Source organism: Cetorhinus maximus, chromosome 12, assembly GCF_964194155.1.
Source record: "Cetorhinus maximus chromosome 12, sCetMax3.hap1.1, whole genome shotgun sequence".
NCBI lineage: Eukaryota > Metazoa > Chordata > Chondrichthyes > Lamniformes > Cetorhinidae > Cetorhinus > Cetorhinus maximus.
The window spans coordinates 69,726,361-69,745,783 of record NC_135890.1 but is presented as its reverse complement, the minus strand read 5'-3'; the positions used below and the strand labels follow the sequence as shown (position 1 = coordinate 69,745,783).

At 50.7% G+C, this 19,423-nt stretch overlaps 1 protein-coding gene across 2 annotated transcripts; it reads left to right on the top strand.

Moving 5' to 3' along the window:
* The first annotated feature begins 2,081 nt into the window (after positions 1-2,081).
* Positions 2,082-18,087, top strand: LOC144687543 (protein PML-like). 2 transcript variants are annotated; one of them, XM_078553827.1, is made up of 4 exons: positions 2,082-2,240; positions 4,622-4,674; positions 13,638-13,794; positions 17,118-18,087. In XM_078553827.1, exons 2-4 carry the CDS (start codon positions 4,660-4,662, stop codon positions 17,855-17,857), a joined length of 912 nt encoding a protein of 303 aa, XP_078409953.1. In that variant the 5' UTR covers positions 2,082-2,240; positions 4,622-4,659; the 3' UTR covers positions 17,858-18,087. The 2 variants fall into 2 exon arrangements, with proteins under 2 accessions (XP_078409953.1, XP_078409954.1); XM_078553828.1 differs by lacking the exon at positions 2,082-2,240 and adding an exon at positions 3,025-3,163 and having other exon boundaries at positions 17,118-18,081.
* The last annotated feature ends 1,336 nt before the right edge of the window (positions 18,088-19,423 follow it).

Here is a 19,423-nt window from a genome sequence, read left to right as displayed (position 1 = left end):
ACAGGGGTTCACACCAATGTGGAAGGGCTTTAAGCTCTACAATAAAGCAGGACTCTATTTGAAGATCAACTCATTGGTTTAGCTGCTTTATGGTTCCTCTGCTCTCATTTGGTCCCTTTACACCCCTGCTCCTAATGAGAAGCTCTCAGCTTCTTCCTCGAACAGAGGCCCGAACAATCCCCATCCACCACTACTCTCCTCCGTCTGGCTGAACTTGTTCTCACACTGAACAATTTCTCCTTTAACTCCTCTCACTTCCTCCAAATAAAAGGTGTGGCTATGGGTACCCGCATGGGCCCCTGCTATGCCTGTCTCTTTATGGGGTATGTGGAACATTCCTTGTTCCAGTCCTACTCCGGCCCCATCCCACAACTCTTTCTCCGGTACATCGATGATTACTTCGGTGCTGCTTCATGCTCTCGTCGGGACCTGGAAAAATTTATTAATTTTGCTTCCAATCTCCACCCCTCCATCATTTTCACATAGTCCATCTCTGACACTTCCCTTCCCTTCCTTGACCTCTCTGTCTCAATTTCTGGTGATAGACTGTCCACTAATATCCATTACAAGCCTACCGACTCCCACAGCTACCTCGACTACAGCTCCTCACACCCCGCTTCCTGTAAGGACTCCATCCCATTCTCTCAGTTCCTTCGCCTCCGTCGCATCTGTTCTGATGATGCTACCTTCAAAAACAGTTCCTCTGACATGTCTTCCTTCTTCCTTAACCGAGGTTTTCCACCCACGGTAGTTGACAGGGCCCTCAACCGTGTCTGGCCCATCTCCCATGCATCCGCCCTCATGCCTTCTCCTCCCTCCCAGAAACATGATAGGGTCCCCCGTGTCCTCACTTATCACCCCACCAGCCTCCGCATACAAAGGATCATCCTCCGCTATTTCCGCCAACTCCAGCATGATGCCACCATCAAACACATCTTCCCTTCACCCCCCCTGGTGGCATTCCGTAGGGATCTTTCCCTCCGTGACACCCTGGTCCACTCCTCCATCACCCCCTACTCCTCAACCCCCACCTACGGCACCTCCCCATGCAAACGCAAAATATGCAACACCTGCCTCTTCACTTCCTCTCTCCTCACCATCCAAGGGCCCAAACACTCCTTTCAAGTGAAGCCAGCATTTCACTTGCATTTCCCCCAACTTAGTCTACTGCATTCATTGCTCCCGATGCAGTTTCCTCTACATTGGAAAGACCAAACGCAGACTGGGTGACCACTTTGCAGATCACCTGCAGTCTGTCCGCAAGCATTACCCAGACCTCCTTGTCGCTTGCCATTTTAACACACCACCCTGCTCTATTGCCCATATGTCTGTCCTTGGCTTGCTGCATTGTTCGAGTGAAGCTCAACGCAAACTGGAGGAACAGCACCTCATCTTCCGACTAGGCACTTTACAGCCTTCCGGACTGAATATTTAGTTCAACAACTTTAGATCTTGAACTCCCTGCTCCATCCCCATCCCCTTTCCGTTTCTTCCCCCTCCCTTCTGTTTTTTTCCAATAATTTATATAGATTTTTCTTTTCCCACCTATTTCCATTATTTTTAAATGTATTCCACCCATCGTTTATTTCACCCCACCCCCACTAGAGCTATCTGTACCTTGCTTGTCCTGCTCTCCACTCTTAATTAGCACATTCTTTTAGATAATATCACCACCTTCAACACCCCTTTGTTCTTTTGTCTGTGACATCTTTTGGTTATCTCCTCCTATCACTGCTTGCTTGTCCCAACAACCCTACCCCCCCCCCCCCCCCCCACCCAAACCAGCTTATATTTCACCCCTTTCCTATTTCTACTCAGTTCTGTTGAAGGGTCATGAGGACCTCAACTTTGCTCTTCTCCGCTGATGTTGCCAGACCTGCTGAGTTTTTCCAGGTATTTCTGTTTTTGTTTTGAGACATTGTCCCCTCCAGGTTGTACAGTAACAGGAGCGGTTAACAATCCGCTTCACTCAGCAGTAGGGAGGTGGCTGTATTGAAGGCTGGTGTGGTGACAGCCTGCTGGAGGCTGTCACACAGGGAGGGTGCCTACAAGGTTCTCTGTTGCTACAACACTGCACAGAGCATGCCCCAGCTTGTTTGGGCTGACAGTGAGGACACGGGTTTCTAAACCAATCACTGGGAAGTTTGCAGAACCATTACCTTTTAGTTTTGCTTTCCGGTTAACCGCTACTGGGGCCATCAGATCGGAGTCACTTGGAGCTCCGGGACGGACGGAAAGCTGTGAGTGCTTCTGATGTGTGTGTGTAGGGGTGTGAGTGTGTGTGTGTGTAGGGGTGGGAGGCTGCAGTGAGGGGGCGAGGGGAGGGTGGTGGCGGTCTGTGTTCTGCAGGGATGTGGAAAGGCACTTGTGTTATACAAAAACGTTTACGGTGCTTGTAGATACTTCTTAAAGTGAGGGTCGGATTGAGGGGAGGGGGCTGACGGCCAGTGGAGGAGGCGGGGTGGGGGTGGGGGGTGGTTACAATGACAGTAGGGGGTCTCTCAGTAGGAGAGCAGGACACAATCCTTCTGCCAGTCAAGCTGCGGGGATTTGGGACGAGTGGGATTTGCAGTGATCTGCCTGAGCTGTAAATTAACATCAGGCAAACTTATAATAAAAACAGAAAGTGCTGGAAAAACTCAGCAGGTCTGACAGCATCTGTGGAGAGAGAGAGAGAAACAGAGTTAACGTGTCAGATCCAATGTGGCTTCTTCGGAGTCATATTGGACTTGAAACGTTAACTCTGCTGAGACCTGAGTTTTTCCCGCATTTTCTGTTTTTATTTCAGATTTCCAGCTTCTGTAGGATTTTGCTTTCAGTTCAGGGAAACTTTCTCAATCCCCCAGCCTGCACTAAGATCACTGAGCTCCACCGGGCTGTGGACTCCTGGGTTCAGGGAGAGAAGTCAGCCCTGAACCCTATCAGTCAGTGTTGGAAGGTGCAGCTAAGGGGTGTGGATAGAAGCGGGGATATCTGTGCTAGCATCACATTCCCCAGCCTGGGCGGATTAGGGAGAGGCTTAGAACCACATTCCAAAGAAATGGACTCTTCAGATCTGGAAATGAGCTCATCATTTCATTTAAACCGAGGCTACTTGTTGATCCAAATTTTAACAAGCCAGCAGGAAGTGACAGACTGTTTTCACACGAGGTGAAAGTGACAGGTAATTGACAGGGGTCAGGGGTAAGCCGTATCTATAAGATTCGGATTATTCTGTTCACTGGAGAAGTTGAACTGCTGGTCCTGTTTAAACAGGACAGTGGTAGTGGTGTCTCCTCTCCCTTATCCTCGTCTCCCTTTCTCTCTCTGGCCTTTCTCACTTCCTCCTCTGTTTCTACCCTCTCCCTGTGTTCCTCCGCAGGCGCTAATTTAGCTCCAGTCATGTCCTAGTCAGAGGGGGACAGGCGAGGAGCAGTGACAGTGGGCCTCAGGACCACCAGGGTTTAATCCCAGCAGTATTGTCCTGGGACCCCTATTGCTGGGAGTGTCTGCAGGAGTAGGCCATTTGGCCCATCGAGCCTGCTCCTCCATTCAGTAAGATCATGGCTGATCTGGTTGTGGTCTCAGCTCCAGTTTCCTGCCTGCCCCCAGCCCAGCTCAATGGGGAGAAATGCTTCCCCTGCCTGCCCCCAGCCCAGCTCAATGGGGAGAAATGCTTCCCCAGCCTGCCCCCAGCCCAGCTCAATGGAGAGAAATGCTTCCCCTGCCTGCCCCCAGCCCAGCTCGATGGGGAGAAATGCTTCCCCTGCCTGCCCCCTGTGACAGGTTAGCATCCTTGGAATGACGGGGTTTATACCGAGATGAACCCATTTTACCTGCACTCTCCCTGGAACACCTCTCCTACCTAACCCACTGACTGATGGGAATCTGCCTCTTGCTCCTATCTCCATGGGAGGCTGCATTAGTTTCATCTCATGGTCAAATAGCAGCCTCTTTGAATCTTCATACTCTCCTTATTCTTTGAGTGTTGGGGTGGTTCAGTGGTTAGAACTCTCTTCTCTGAGGCAGAAGGTTTGAATCCCACCTCAGAGACAGCAACCTAGGCTGACACTCCAGTGCAGTACTGAAGGAGTGCTGCACCGTTATTAGCGCTGTCTTTCAGATGAGATGTTAAACCCCATCTGCCCTGTCAGGTGGATGTGAAGGATCCCATGGCATTATTTTGAAGAAGAGCAGGGGAGTTCTTCCCAGGGCCCTGACCAATACTTATCCCTCAATCAACATCACAAAAAAGCAGAATATCTGGTATTAACTCGTTGCTGTTTGTGGGAGCTTGCTATGTGCCAAGTGGCTGCCACATTTCCTATATTATAACAGTGACAACACTTCAAAAGTACTTCATTGCCTGAAAAGGACTTTTGGATAGTCTGATGATTGTGAAAGGTGCTATGTAAGTGCAAGTCCTTCTTTCTCTTACAAAAAGACAACAGTGGAAAGGGGAGATGGGTTGGTGACAGAGTGAGGTTAGAATCGAACTCAGACGTGACATTTCACTGGGTTTCCTCAGACATAAAACCTGGCTGCTTGGCAAAAGATACTTGAGGCCTAGGAACCAGAGGATGAGAGGAAAGGAAAGTGGGAAATGATTCACTCTGAGATGAGTTGTTTTTTTGTGTTACAGATCTTGCAGCTTGATTTGGCGACATCTCTGGGTGTGACATGGCATCTCCTGTGGTAAGCATTTAACAGAAGCTCCTGTACACACGGTCTCTAAGGTTAGGAAATATATAAAAGGGGTTCTGGGCACCTAACATCTGGGCTATTCTCAAACTGGTTCTGCAGGTTTGTATCAGTAGGCTTAAATGATACAATGATAAAAAATCTCCATCGTAAAGGGTCAGTAGAAGCTGGAGGGGGCTCAGGCCAGTTGCAGATGGAATTAAATCAGCACTGAATGGAAGGAACCAGAAACATTGTGATCTATTGGCATCTCACACAACTCTTGTGGGAGACAGGACCAGCCCTCATTGAAGAGCAGTCCTTTATTCCGTTTCTCCTCAGGCCTCCAGCTAGAGTTTGGGGGAACCCCATGAAATTTCAGAACCAACATGTCTTTTCAAATGGCCATGGGCTGTGGTCAGTGGAAAATATCATTTCAGTGCAGTCAAAGGATCTTTTCCTGGTATCAGAGCGGAAAGTGTTGGAAGCACTCAGCAGGTCAGGCAGCATCTGCGGACAGAGAAAGAGTCAAAGTTCCAGGTCGATGACCTTTTACCACCCATTCTGATGAAAGGTCATCAACCTGAAACATTGGCCAGAATTTTCCAGCCCCGTCGGGTGTCATGGTGGATGGGAGTGGGGACAATATGGCGAGAAGGCCAAAAATCGGTTTCACACCGTCGCGAAATCAGTTTGCAACTGATCGCCTGTTCCACCCTTCAATGGTGGGCCGGGTTTCCCACCGCCGCAGACCGGGACTATCATTTTAATACATTTGCATCTAATTATAAGCCCTGCTCACTGGAATCATCCCCCCACATCATATTTACCACCCGCGTCAGCGTGACTTCAGAATGGTGTGCTTCGCAACTGCCTTTAAAAGGCATGCACCAGGCGAGCTGAACTTCGAGGGGAACTCGGAGGTGAGTGCACACTAACATTGCGCAGCGCTTGTGAGTATTGCCCATAGGACATCAAGGAAGAGGTGCCACGCATTTATCGGGGGCACAGGCAAGATGGTTTTTCCCAGCTGGCTTTCAGTACAGTGCTGGGGCCAGGGCTCCAGTGCGGGTCAGACTTGCGGGGTGGGGGCAGGGACAAATCAGCACAGACTGAAGGAAATACTCAAGCACATGCCAGGGGTTGGGGGCTGAGGGAAGTAGCCACACACTTGGAAAAGCTTGTCAAAGGTGACCATTCTTCCACAGCTGAGACCATTCAGCTGCAGCTCCATTGACATGCTTGGTGTTGGGGCTCTGAAACTTTTCTGCCCACTTAAACAATGCAAAAGCATGAAAATGCCACCAAATGCTCCAGAACCTTTCACCCCTCAGGCGCAGACTGCAAATTAATGTGTGCTTTAGGGGGCAACAGAGCAATTGGCCGACTGGGCAAGTTGTAGAGTCTCCTTGTGAAAGGTGGCCATGTTGCAGTCACTGGTGGAGGTGCTCACAGCCCCTTGCAATGTCTTTATTAACGTTTGGACCAGTATCCATTATGGTTAAAGCTAACCGCTCAGCCTTGCAGTGCGGGTTAGGAGAATGCCTGCGCCTGAGCTGAGAGCACAGCATGCAGTCCAGTAGCCGAAGCTGCTGCCAATTGGTCAAGTGGAGTAGGGCCGGAGGTGGGTGGGGTTTTGGACAGCCATGAAGCGCACTACACAATGGCCATCCAACTGATGGCCAGCACTCTCTGGCATGTGTGATGGGGCCTTCAGACTTAACCAAGAAAGGTTCTTTGTACACCTATGCAAAGCCACGCATCTCTTTCTTTGATATTGCAGAGGAGAACATCAGAAACATGGAGCCTGGTGATTTAGCGGTCTGCCTTATGGCTTACAGAGAGTAGAGAAGAAGAGGAAGAGAGTGGTGGAAGTGCCTGGCTCAGTAAAGGGAGGAGCACCACTCTCAAGATGAAAGTGTGGTAGGGCCTCCTGCACATGGTGTGAAACCAGCACAAACACATCCTGCAGGTCTGCACATGATTTCCAGGGAGCATCCACGACTCCTACATCCTTCGCAGGTCTCAGTTCCCTGATATCTTCCAGGGTCCAGAGGGGCTGCAGGATTGGCACCTCGGGGACAAGAGCTACCCACAGAGGCCGTGGCTGATGACACCCATGCGGCAGCCTCAGACTGCAGCAGACCGACGCTATAATGAGGCAAACTATAGACATATTGAAAATGAGGTTCCAGCGCCTCAACAGATCCAGTGGAGCACTGCAATATAGTCCTCGGAGGGTGTCGCGCATCATCATTGTAGCTTGCTGCGCACTACATAACCTGGCGCTGCCAAGTGGGTGAGGAGCTGCCTGATGAGATGGAGGAGCTGCACGTCTCCTCCGATGAGGAGGACATCGAAGGGAATGACAATGATGAGGCCTTCGAAGGCGAGGATGCCGACGATGAGGCCATCGCGCTGGCCAGACGAGGCAGACATGCTCGGGAGGTCCTCATAGCCACAAGATTCATGGAGGATGATGACGAGATGCAGTGAGGACAGTCCTGACATCCTCACCTTGCATCTGTGAACGTTTGACTCCTGGTGGCTGATGTCAGTGCACATACCCTCAGTGCAGAGGCTCATATCATGGAGACGCAGCGGAGGCCCTAATAGTCACTTGATTCCAGGAGGATGATGATGACATGCAGTGAGGACACTCTATAGATCTTCACACAGCCTCTGGGAATATCTAACTCCCTGTCTGGCTGAGGGCTGCTCGCTTGCGCTCTGTGATCAGGGTTATATCATGGATATGCAACTGTGAAACTTTAAATGCATCTGACTCTTTGTCAGCTTTCAGCACCTGAGCCCTTCAGGAGCACAGCATCACTGGTCACAGATGCTGAAGAGGTGGAGGGGCCAGCCCCACCTCAAAGGTTCTGAGAGCACTCAGAGAGAATGTCGGAACTCTGTGACACCTGCCCACTACATTCTGGCAGCAATGACAAGCCCACTATCGAACTTCAGGCATCACTAATGTGTCCAGGGAGTGTGAGGCTGGAGCATCACTTTGGTCTGAAGGTTACACACTGTACAGGGAAGAGGCCCTGGACTTAGACACCTGCCTTTATCTTGTGCAGGAACCAAGGTTTCACATCTGAGTGACACAAACACTGCTCATCATAACAAGGAGCCAGAGGCAGGGAGATATTCTTGTGAGTTTATTTACAATAGTGAACATTAAGTACAAGAGATTAACACCCGTGCCCAGTCTGTGCAACTACATCTTCTTGAGGAGGTGTCAGCTGTGGCTCAGTTCATAGCACCCTCGCCTTTGAATCAGAAGGTTGTGGGTTCATGTCCCACTCCCGGAAACCAAGAACTGTGAATGTACTCGAAAGAGTTACATTCTGTGACTGTTGATAACTCGAAAGAGTTACATCTTCTCAGCCGATGCCATCCGAGACCTAAGGACGGTCGTGCTCGGACCCGATGTCATTTTAGGTCTCGAGGTGGCCCAGGTGCGCGGTGATCTTCCGGCTGAACATTCCCCTGTTCGGACGGAATTCCACATTGGCCCCAAGCCCCGAACCCTCCCTCGGGTGCCGGTGCCCCGCAATAATATGAGCCGCCTCGGGAACATGCCCTCCGTGCCATTTGGCACGGTGCGGAGGGGTTTTCTGTACGGACTGCTGCTGCACCCCTTCCATTTTCTCGCCCTGGTCCGCCGCCCGGACACGCCCTGGCGTGCCTTGTTGCCATCCGGCGGCGGAGGCCCCCGATGGGAGGCCCTCTATGGAGGAGTTCTCCCCCTTTCTATCGGGGACCTGGGTTGGAGGGTGTTGCATGCAGCAGTCCCCTACAATAGGAGGATGTTTAGGTTCACGGACTCCCAGGACACATGCCCTTTTTGCGGTCTTGTGGAGTCCGTGGACCATGCATATATAGGGTGTCTTAGGCTGCACTCCCTTTTTAGTTATTTAAAAAATCTTTTATTACTATTTTGTTTGCACTTCAGTCCCACGCTCCTGATCTATGGACACCCGGTGCGGAAGGGGGTCGGGAAGGAGGAGGACCTCCTCGTGAACCTGCTCCTGGGTCTGGCCAAGTTGGCCATCAACAGGTCCAGGCAGCGGGCGATCGACGGGGGAGTCCCGCCCGATTGTTTGTCCCTCTTCCGCGGCTACGTTCGCGGCCGGATGTCCCTGGAAAGGGAGCACGCGGTGTCTGCCGGCACCATCGATGCCTTCCGTGCCCGGTGGGCACTGCGGGGACTGGGGTGTTTTGTTGACCCCTTTAATCACATCTTAGTTTGATGTTTTTAAGGTTCCTTTAAAAGTTTTTCCTTGCTTTTACAGCTGACCTGACTTAGGGGCTGTGCTTGATTTCTCCCTTGTTTTTGTTAATTTAGTTTATTGTTTTGACTTAAAAGAGTTACATCTTCTTGAGGAGGTGTCAGCTGTGGCTCAGTTCATAGCACCCTCGCCTTTGAATCAGAAGGTTGTGGGTTCATGTCCCACTCCCGGAAACCAAGAACTGTGAATGTACTCGAAAGAGTTACATTCTGTGACTGTTGATAACTCGAAAGAGTTACATGCGCTCTGTTGATAACTTGAAAGAGTTACATCTTCTGGAGGTGTCAGCTGTGGCTCAGTTCATAGCACCCTCGCCTTTGAGTCAGAAGGTTGTGGGTTCATGTCCCACTCCCGGAAACCAAGAACTGTGATTGTACTCGAAAGAGTTACAATCTGTGACTGTTGATAACTCGAAAGAGTTACATCTTCTTGAGGTGTCAGCTGTGGCTCAGTTCATAGCACCCTCGCCTTTAAATCAGAAGGTTGTGGGTTCATGTCCCACTCCCGGAAACCAAGAACTGTGAATGTACTCGAAAGAGTTACATGTGATCTGTTGATAACTCGAAAGAGTTACATCTTACCCTCCCGACAGGTGGTGTTGTGGTAACGTGGCAACCCAGAGGCCCCCAGACTAATGCTCTGTGTGACATGGGTTCGAAGATGGTGGCATAGTGGTAATGTCACTAGACTAGAAATCCAGAGCCCCAGGCTGATGCTGTGGGGACATGGGTTCAAATCCCACTATGGCAGCTGGTGGAATTTAAATTCAGTGAATAATAATGACGACCACGAAATTATCATCATTTGTCATAATCACCCATCTTGTTCACTAATGCCCTTTAGGGAAGGAAATCTACTATCCTTACCTGGCCTGGCCTCCAGACCCACAGTAATGTGGTTGACTCTTAACTGCCCTCTCTGAAATGATTCACCCGGTGCGGAAGGGGGTCGGGAAGGAGGAGGACCTCCTCGTGAAACTGCTCCTGGGCCTGGCCAAGTTGGCCATTAACAGGTCCAGGCAGTGGGCGATCGAGGGGGGAGTCCCGCCCGATTGTTTGTCCCTCTTCCGCAGCTACGTTCACATCCGGGTGTCCCTGGAGAGGGAGCACGCGGTGTCTGCCGGCACCATCGAGGCCTTCCGTGCCCGGTGGGCACCGTGGGGACTGGGGTGTTTTGTTGACCCCTTTAATCACATTTTGGTTTAATGTTTGTAAGTTTCCTTTAAACTTTGTCCTTGGTTTTACAGCTGACCTGAATTAGGGGCTGTGCTTGATTTATCCCTTGTTATTGTTAATTTAGTTAATTGTTTTGACTTGAAAAGAGTTACATCTTCTTGAGGTGTCAGCTGTGGCTCAGTTCATAGCACCCTCGCCTTTAAATCAGAAGGTTGTGGGTTCATGTCCCACTCCCGGAAACCAAGAACTGTGATTGTACTCGAAAAGAGTTACAATCTGTGACTGTTGATAACTCGAAAGAGTTACATCTTCTTGAGGTGTCAGCTGTGGCTCAGTCCATAGCACCCTCGCCTTTGAATCAGAAGGTTGTGGGTTCATGTCCCACTCCCGGAAAAACCAAGAACTGTGAATGTACTCGAAAGAGTTACAATCTGTGACTGTTGATAACTCGAAAGAGTTACATCTTCTTGAGATGTCAGCTGTGGCTCAGTCCATAGCACCCTCGCCTTTGAATCGGAAGGTTGTGGGTTCATGTCCCACTCCCGGAAACCAAGAACTGTGAATGTACTCGAAAGAGCTACATGCGATCTGTTGATAACTCGAAAGAGTTACAAAAAATTAACCAGAAGGTTGTGGGTTCATGTCCCACTCCCGGAAAAAAAAAGTCAAGAACTGTGAATGTACTCGAAAGAGTTACATCTTCTTAACCTTCCTGACCCTGCTGCTATGTCTTGGTGCTCCCCGGGCATCCACAGCGGAGGTGGAGGCAGCCTGCTGACTGCGACGCCCTGTCTGTGATGACCTTGACCGACGCCCTCTGGAGGGTCCAGACCTGATGGGCCCAGACCTGCTTTCAGGGTCCTGCTGTTTGGCAGTGTCACTCTGCTCGGACTGTGGAGCTGGAGCTGCCTGGTCACAGGAAGAGAGGATTCGATAGGCCGGATACTCACAGAATGACCTGGGTGGATGGCCCTGGGGTGAGCACCTGCTGACCTTCCTCCCTCCGGGTGTCCGAGGGCCCCGGCTGACTCCTTGACAAGAAGGAGAAGCTGGTGTGAGATTGAGCTGGCCCGCACCCCTCTCGCATTGACATTGTTGGAGGCCAACTATGGCGTCAGCGGTGGAGTTCAGCCCGCGCAGCAGTGCAGGATTGATGTCCTTGACCAAGGTCTGCATAGCAGCCGCCATCCTACCAGTGTTGACCTCAGTGCATTGGCATGCCGGCGCTATCACCTCAGAGTGAAGGTAGACAGATTCCTCCATCGTGCCTTGCAATCCGAGGAGTGCAGCGCACATCCCTTCCCGTTGTTTCCTGATCTTGCCTTTGCAAGTCCAGCAACTGTGACATGACCAAGTCCAGAGGCTCCTCGACTGACACAGAATCAGCAGATCTGTGGCCTCTGTCAGTCCTTAGAGACCTGGAAAATCCTTGTGGCCGCCTGCCTTGGATCAGACAGTGTGATGTGCTCACCAGATTGTGATCCTGAGGCTACTCCAGAACTAGGTCCCATCAAGGTGTGTGTCTCTGCACTGGTGGAGGGTGTGGGTGAGTGCTGTGATGGGACCTCAATTAGGGCGTCATCAGATTCTTCTTCCAACGTGTCTTCGGGGCTTGAGTCAAGGACCTGGGTTGTGGACCCCTCAGCTGCTACCCAGATGTGCCTGCAAAAACAAGGAGAGATAATTAGTGAATGGCAGGGGACTGCGGAGCAGAGGAACTGAGTCACAGCATGGTTATCTGATGGATGTTGCACTGCTGGATCCTCACTTGGTAGAGCACCATTGACCTCACCATCAGCACAAGATCGGTCCAGATCCTCACAGGCCAGCTGGATAGCCCTGTTTTCAAAGTCTGTCAGGACCTTGATGTGGGGCACTCCTCCACCAGTCTGTGACCTCTTCCTTTTGTTGTGTGCCAGCTTGTCCTGCATGAATACAGATGGAGAGAATGTAAGCAGGACACCTGCCAGGCCAGAAGAGAAGAATGCCTGGCATGTGTGGGTGGTGAGTGGTGCCATGGACGGGACGAGGATACAATCTGCAGGGCAGATGAAGGTGTGTGTGAGACAGTGAGTGGTGATGTCCCTTGAAGTCCCCTGAGTGAGTGAGATCCCTGTGGATGTGTGATGGGTTTGTGAGTGTGTGAGTTGAGGGTGATGAGAAGAGGTGGAACAGAGGAGATCATTCTTCCTCTTTCAGCACTGGGTGGCTGTCCTCTTTTGCAGGGCGTTGGTGCTGACCACTGCTGTCACCGCCTCCTATGCTGGATTGGTGACCTTGCATGCGGTCTTTGTCCAGAGCTGGGGTAGAGGACATCACGACGGGCCTTCACTACATCTAGAAGGCGCCCGGGGGAGGTGTTGCTAAATTTTGGGGCATCTTTGGCAGCTATAACTTTCCACAGCTTCCAATGCCGGCGAGAGAGCCAGCTCTATGCAGGGGAGCCCTTTAAATATGGCGCCTGGATTATTGAAGGCCTGAGGTGACGGCGGGGCTGGTGAATCAGAGGCTGCCCACCAGCGATCCGGCGTGTTTCCCGAGAATGCATTATTAATGAGGCGGGAATGCGCTGGGTAGGGGACAATAGGATGCGAAAACCCGCCATTGGAGCCAGTGGGGAAAACATCCATTTTCCCTGCCCGCTACCGCACTTAGTGCAAATCTGGGATGATTCTGCTCATTAACTCTGTCTGTTTCTTTCACCACAGATGCTGCTTGACATGCTGAGTGCATCCAGCATGTTCTGCTTTTATTTCAGATTTCCAGCATCTGCAGTATTTTGCTTTTTGCACTTGGGTTTAGGACTGAGGGATGTTATTATGACACAGGAATGTATCCTCTTCTGCCTCTGCTATTCTGCTGTAACTATTTACCCTTTAGACTCATCCTTTTTTTTTGCTTTCTTGTCCCTCATAAACACCTTTTTGCCTCGCACCATCATTCCTTTTACCATTGCATCATTCCTGCCCTCCAGCCTATCATAGACCATCCTTCTTGTTCCACCCACTTGCTGCCACTTTCTCCTGACCCTGTACTTGTTTGAATTTGTTTATCTCCAACAACTTCCGCCTTCTGACGAAAGATCATCAGAATGAAACTTTAATTCTATTTCTCTTCACTGGTGCTGTCTGACCCGCTGACCAGCATGTTCTGTTTTTATTTCAGATTTCCAGCATCTGCAGTATTTTGCTTTAGCCTGGCCAAGGTATTCAAAATCCTTCACACAGTGTATGTTGGAAAGAAAATAAAAGTTCCTTATTCTGTGGGGTTTAATCTTTATCCCTGATTTGTAGCGATATCGAAATGGAGGAAGTGTTGATGTTTGTAAATAAGCATGTTGGACAGCATTTACATAAACAGCACGATTCTGTTACAGTTAAATGATTGACCACCGCCAGATTTTAACAGAGTATTCCACCTGATTCCAACAAAATTAGAGCACGATTTTATGCGGTTAAAAATGCTGAAGTTGGTTCAGCTAGTGAATCCTGATTGTTTACTTTAGAATCCACAGCTCACAGAGGATGGAGTGACAGAGACAGCACCAAGTGATACCAGCAGTACTGTACCCAGTGCCGAGCCAACCAGTGATGAACCCAGTGCCCCTCCAGCAATCACCAAGGAGACCCTGGTGTTCTTTGACCTGGAAACCACAGGCCTAGGTAATGACCTGAGACCCCCTCTACCTTGTGCTAAGGCGCTGCATCCACAGACACTGTGGTGCCTGTTTGCTCTCTGTGTGCAAGTTTGCAGCTGTGTGGAGACTTCACCAGAATAAAACAAAGAAAGATCACAGGAGGGAAAATGATGATAACTTGGGAAAGTTGAACTGAGGTATAGTAGGAGAATTGGAAAGGAGATGGGCTGAAGCGTAGCACGTAATCAGGAGACTCAGTAAGGGGTATTAGGAGAACTCGGAGGGACAATGAGCGAGAGGTAATACAAAAACATGTTTAAAAATATGACCAGTAGAATATCCGTGTCTCACTCCCATCCCAGTCTATTCATGTCTCACTCCCATCCCAGTCTATCTGCATCTCACTCACATCCCAGTCTATCTGCATCTCACTCACATCCCAGTCTATTCGTGTCTCACTCCCATCCCAGTCTATTCATGTCTCACTCCCATCCCAGTCTATCTGCATCTCACTCACATCCCAGTCTATTCGTGTCTCACTCCCATCCCAGTCTATCTGTGTCTCACTCCCATCCCAGTCTATCTGTGTCTCACTCCCATCCCAGTCTATCTGCATCTCACTCACATCCCAGTCTATTCGTGTCTCACTCCCATCCCAGTCTATCTGTGTCTCACTCCCATCCCAGTCTATCTGTGTCCCACTCCCATCCCAGTCTATCTGTGTCTCACTCCCATCCCAGTCTATCTGTGTCTCACTCCCATCCCAGTCTATCTGTGTCCCACTCCCATCCCAGTCTATCTGTGTCTCACTCCCATCCCAGTCTATCCGTGTCCTAGTCCCATCCCAGTCTATCTGTGTCTCACTCCCATCCCAGTCTATTCGTGTCCCACTCCCATCCCAGTCTATCTGTGTCTCACTCCCATCCCAGTCTATCCGTGTCCCAAACCCATCCCAGTCTATCTGTGTCTCACTCCCATCCCAGTCTATCCGTGTCCCAATCCCATCCCAGTCTATCTGTGTCTCGCTCCCATCCCAGTCTATCCGTGTCCCAGTCCCATCCCAGTCTATCTGTGTCTCACTCCAATCCCAGTCTATTCGTGTCTCACTCCCATCCCAGTCTATCCGTGTCCCAATCCCATCCCAGTCTATCTGTGTCTCACTCCCATCCCAGTCTATCTGTGTCTCACTCCCATCCCAGTCTATCTGTGTCTCACTCCCATCCCAGTCTATCTGTGTCTCACTCCCATCCCAGTCTATCCGTGTCCCAATCCCATCCCAGTCTATCTGTGTCTCACTCCCATCCCAGTCTATCTGTGTCCCACTCCCATCCCAGTCCCATCCCAGTCTATCTGTATCTCACTCCCATCCCAGTCTATTCGTGTCTCATTCCCATCCCAGTCTATCCGTGTCCCAATCCCATCCCAGTCTATCTGTGTCTCACTCCCATCCCAGTCTATCTGTGTCTCACTCCCATCCCAGTCTATCTGTGTCTCACTCCCATCCCAGTCTATCTGTGTCCCACTCCCATCCCAGTCTATCTGTGTCTCAATCCCATCCCAGTCTATCCGTGTCCCAGTCCCATCCCAGTCTATCTGTGTCTCACTCCCATCCCAGTCTATCCGTGTCCCAGTCCCATCCCAGTCTATCTGTGTCTCACTCCCATCCCAGTCTATTCGTGTCTCACTCCCATCCCAGTCTATCCGTGTCCCAATCCCATCCCAGTCTATCTGTGTCTCACTCCCATCCCAGTCTATCTGCATCTCACTCACATCCCAGTCTATCTGTGTCTCACTCCCATCCCAGTCTATCTGTGTCTCACTCCCATCCCAGTCTATCCGTGTCCCAATCCCATCCCAGTCTATCTGTGTCTCACTCCCATCCCAGTCTATCCGTGTCTCACTCCCATCCCAGTCTATCCGTGTCTCACTCCCATCCCAGTCTATCCGTCTCCCACTCCCATCCCAGTCTATCCGTGTCTCACTCCCATCCCAGTCTCTCCGTGCCTCACTCCCATCCCAGTCTATCCGTGTCCCACTCCTATCCCAGTCTATCCATGTCCCAATCCCATCCCAGTCTATCCGTGTCTCACTGCCATCCCAGTCTATCCGTGTCTCACTCCCATCCCAGTCTATCGGTGTCCCACTCCCATCCCAGTCTATCCGTGTCTCACTCCCATCCCAGTCTATCAGTGTCCCAATCCCATCCCAGTTTATCCGTGTCTCACTGCCATCCCAGTCTATCCGTGTCTCACTCCCATCCCAGTCTATCGGTGTCCCACTCCCATCCCAGTCTATCCGTGTCTCACTCCCATCCCAGACTCTCCGTGCCTCACTCCCATCCCAGTCTATCCGTGTCTCACTCCCATCCCAGTCTATCTGTGTCTCACTCCCATCCCAGTCTATCTGTGTCCCACTCCCATCCCAGTCTATCTGTGCCTCACTCCCATCCCAGTCTATCTGTGTCTCACTCCCATCCCAGTCTATCTGTGTCCCACTCCCATCCCAGTCTATCCGTGTCTCACTCCCATCCCAGTCTATCTGTGTCTCACTCCCATCCCAGTCTATCTGTGTCTCACTCCCATCCCAGTCTATCTGTGTCCCACTCCCATCCCAGTCTATCTGTGCCTCACTCCCATCCCAGTCTATCTGTGTCTCACTCCCATCCCAGTCTATCCGTGTCCCACTCCCATCCCAGTCTATCCGTGTCTCACTCCCATCCCAGTCTATCTGTGTCTCACTCCCATCCCAGTCTATCCGTGTCCCACTCCCATCCCAGTCTATCCGTGTCCCACTCCCATCCCAGGCTATCCGTGTCCCACTCCTATCCCAGTCTATCCGTGTCCCACTCCCATCCCAGTCTATCAGTGTCCCACTCCCATCCCAGTCTATCTGTGTCTCACTCCTATCCCAGTCTATCCGTGTCCCACTCCTATCCCAGTCTATCCGTGTCCCACTCCCATCCCAGTCTATCTGTGTCTCACTCCCATCCCAGTCTATCCGTGTCCCACTCCCATCCCAGTCTATCTGTGTCTCACTCCCATCCCAGTCTATCTGTGTCTCACTCCCATCCCAGTCTATCCGTGTCTCACTCCCATCTCAGTCTATCTGTGTCTCACTCCCATCCCAGTCTATCTGTGTCTCACTCCCATCCCAGTCTATCTGTGTCTCACTCCCATCCCAGTCTATCTGTGTCTCACTCCCATCCCAGTCTATCCGTGTCCCACTCCTATCTCAGTCTATCCGTGTCCCAATCCCATCTCAGTTCTGCCAAACATGGCAGAATTGGTCGGTCTGGAAAATCCAGTTTGGAAAGGAAAGTTGTACTTTAACATTATATCTGTCTTCTAGATAAATATTGTGATATTGTGCAGCTGTCGGCAGTGAGCGGTGAGAAGATCTTCGACAAGTACATCCTGCCCAGTAATCCGATGTCGGCAGGAGCAGCAGCCGTTACTGGGATACAGATCATGGATGGAATCTTGTACCTGAGAGGAGAACCTCAACCCACCTGCAGCCTCCAGGAGGCCATGGCAGCTTTCTTCCAGTTCCTGCAGTCGCTGGATAGGCCTCTGTTAGCAGGCCACAACATCTGGAAATTTGACGGTCCTATTATTCTAAGAGCCTGGAAAGAGCTCTCCATGAAAGACCAATTTGCCAGTTGTGTGACTGGATTCCTGGATACATTCTGGCTGTCCAGGGATATTGTTCCTAGGTCAGAGGTCAGCAGCTATAGGCAACCTGATTTAGTGCGGACTTATCTTAAGAAAGATTATGAAGCGCACAATGCTATCGAAGATGTAAAGAGCTTGCAGGAGTTGTACTCTGTTCTCAAATTTACTCCGGAGCAGAAACAGAACAGTCAGTTTTCTCTCTCTCAGCTTGAAAGCCATGTGTCTCTGCAGCCTCTTGTTGATGCTAAAATCCTATTCTTTCAGCTTGCTCAAAAACTTGCGATGCAGGAAGTTAGTTACGAAAAGCTAAAGTTAGCACATCAGCAAGATGCTGAATCAGGGCTAAAGACCCTCCTCCAATCTCTGGGACACTCTGGGCCTAATTACATTAGACTCTCAAGCTTTTTCAGTGGTTGAAAGCTCGGGCTGCTGGTTTACTCCTGCTTTGTTAACCTGCTGTACAGTGGACAGATGAGGACACGTCTTCCTCTCAATAAGTAAGAAAAACACACACTTTTCCTAAGAACCAAGACACAAAATATTTCCTCACTTTTCTTACTTATTAATTGTGCAGATCTCCGCACTGTCGGAATCCTTTTATCACTGCTACAATGTTATAATATGTAAACTTCAATAAAAAATATTTTAAAATTTCTGACTATTGGTTACTAAGGGTACTTTACCCACTTCCAATGTGGGTACAGAGTGAGTGCGGGAGAGTCACAGAAGAGCAGCTCCCTGAGTAAGTGCAGCAGGGCAGTGCTGAGTTGTGACTGGGTCACTGGGTCAATAAATAGAAAGACTGCTGTCTAAGATAAGGTGACGTTAATATCCAGCCTGACAGCAGTGGGTGGGCAGGAGTGGCGGGGGCGGTGGGGGGGGGGGAGTCAGGCAGGGTGATGTAAGGTGGGCTTCCAGCCACTATAAGCACACAGGTCACGCAGTATACTCTCCGTACATTCCAGAGGTAACTCTCCTGTTCAGGCACAGCTCCGCAGACATGGCCTGCTTCAGGTAGCTTGTCCCAGAGCCAAATTTCAGACATGAGCTTAGACACAGTGTTTAAACTCACTGCCAAACCCAATCCTGTCCTCACATACACTCTGTTCAGTATGGGCTGTCAATTAGTGATCAGTGACAGGAACCCTCCCTCACTGATTTGACCTCTCTTTAGCCTGGGATGCAGATGCTCTCTCGTGGTGAGCTCAGGGATCAAATCCTGACAAGTCATGCGGCATTTTCTGATTATTTTCAGTAATACATATTTGAATATTGCTGAAGAACAAGACATGTTTTTGGAGAGTGCAAGAGGACTCTGTGGCAGGCAGTCAGCAGCCCCTGGAGGAGAATGTGAGAGGAGGACCCTGGGACAGGCAGTCAGCAGCACCTAGAGGAGAGTGTGAGAGGAGGACCCTGGGACAGGCAGTCAGCAGCACCTAGAGGAGAGTGCGAGAGGAGGACCCTGGGACAGCCAGTCAGCAGCACCTATACCATCTAGAGGATCTAGCATCTAGTCTATCGCTTCTCGGCCTCTTGGCTAAGATCAAGTGTAGTGTTGCAGGGGCGACACCATGGTCCTGCCATGGCAAGGTCGGGATGGAAGGGCGAAAACCAATCGCAATCCGAATTCATACCGTGGGTTACCTATCACCGTCCGAGTCACGGTGAACCACAGCGACGAAGGAGGATCACCTATGGATCGGGGCTTCTTCACCAGGAGGATCCTGTTGAAGGCGTGCGGCTTCCAAGCTACGGAGATCTTCACCCTGCACGACTCCCGCAAAGGTGGTTATTTTGACGTCACGTTCAAGCAAGTGGCAGACTGCGTCCGGCTCCTGAGGGTGTTCGAGGAGAAGAGAGACCTGCCGGAGATGAAGATCCTGACGGCGGAGCCGCACTTTTCTCTGCCGTTGCAACGGGAACGTGAGGTGATGGTGCATGTGTACAACCCCTTCGTCCCTGTCGCCGATGTGGTCACCTTCC

What these genes read in the sequence shown, in the direction of transcription:
- LOC144687543 (XM_078553827.1), top strand. An exon ending in CCTGGAAACCACAGGCCTAG is followed by an intron (nt 13,795 to 17,117) that starts GTAATGACCTGA and finishes TCTGTCTTCTAG; the next exon opens with ATAAATATTGTGATATTGTG.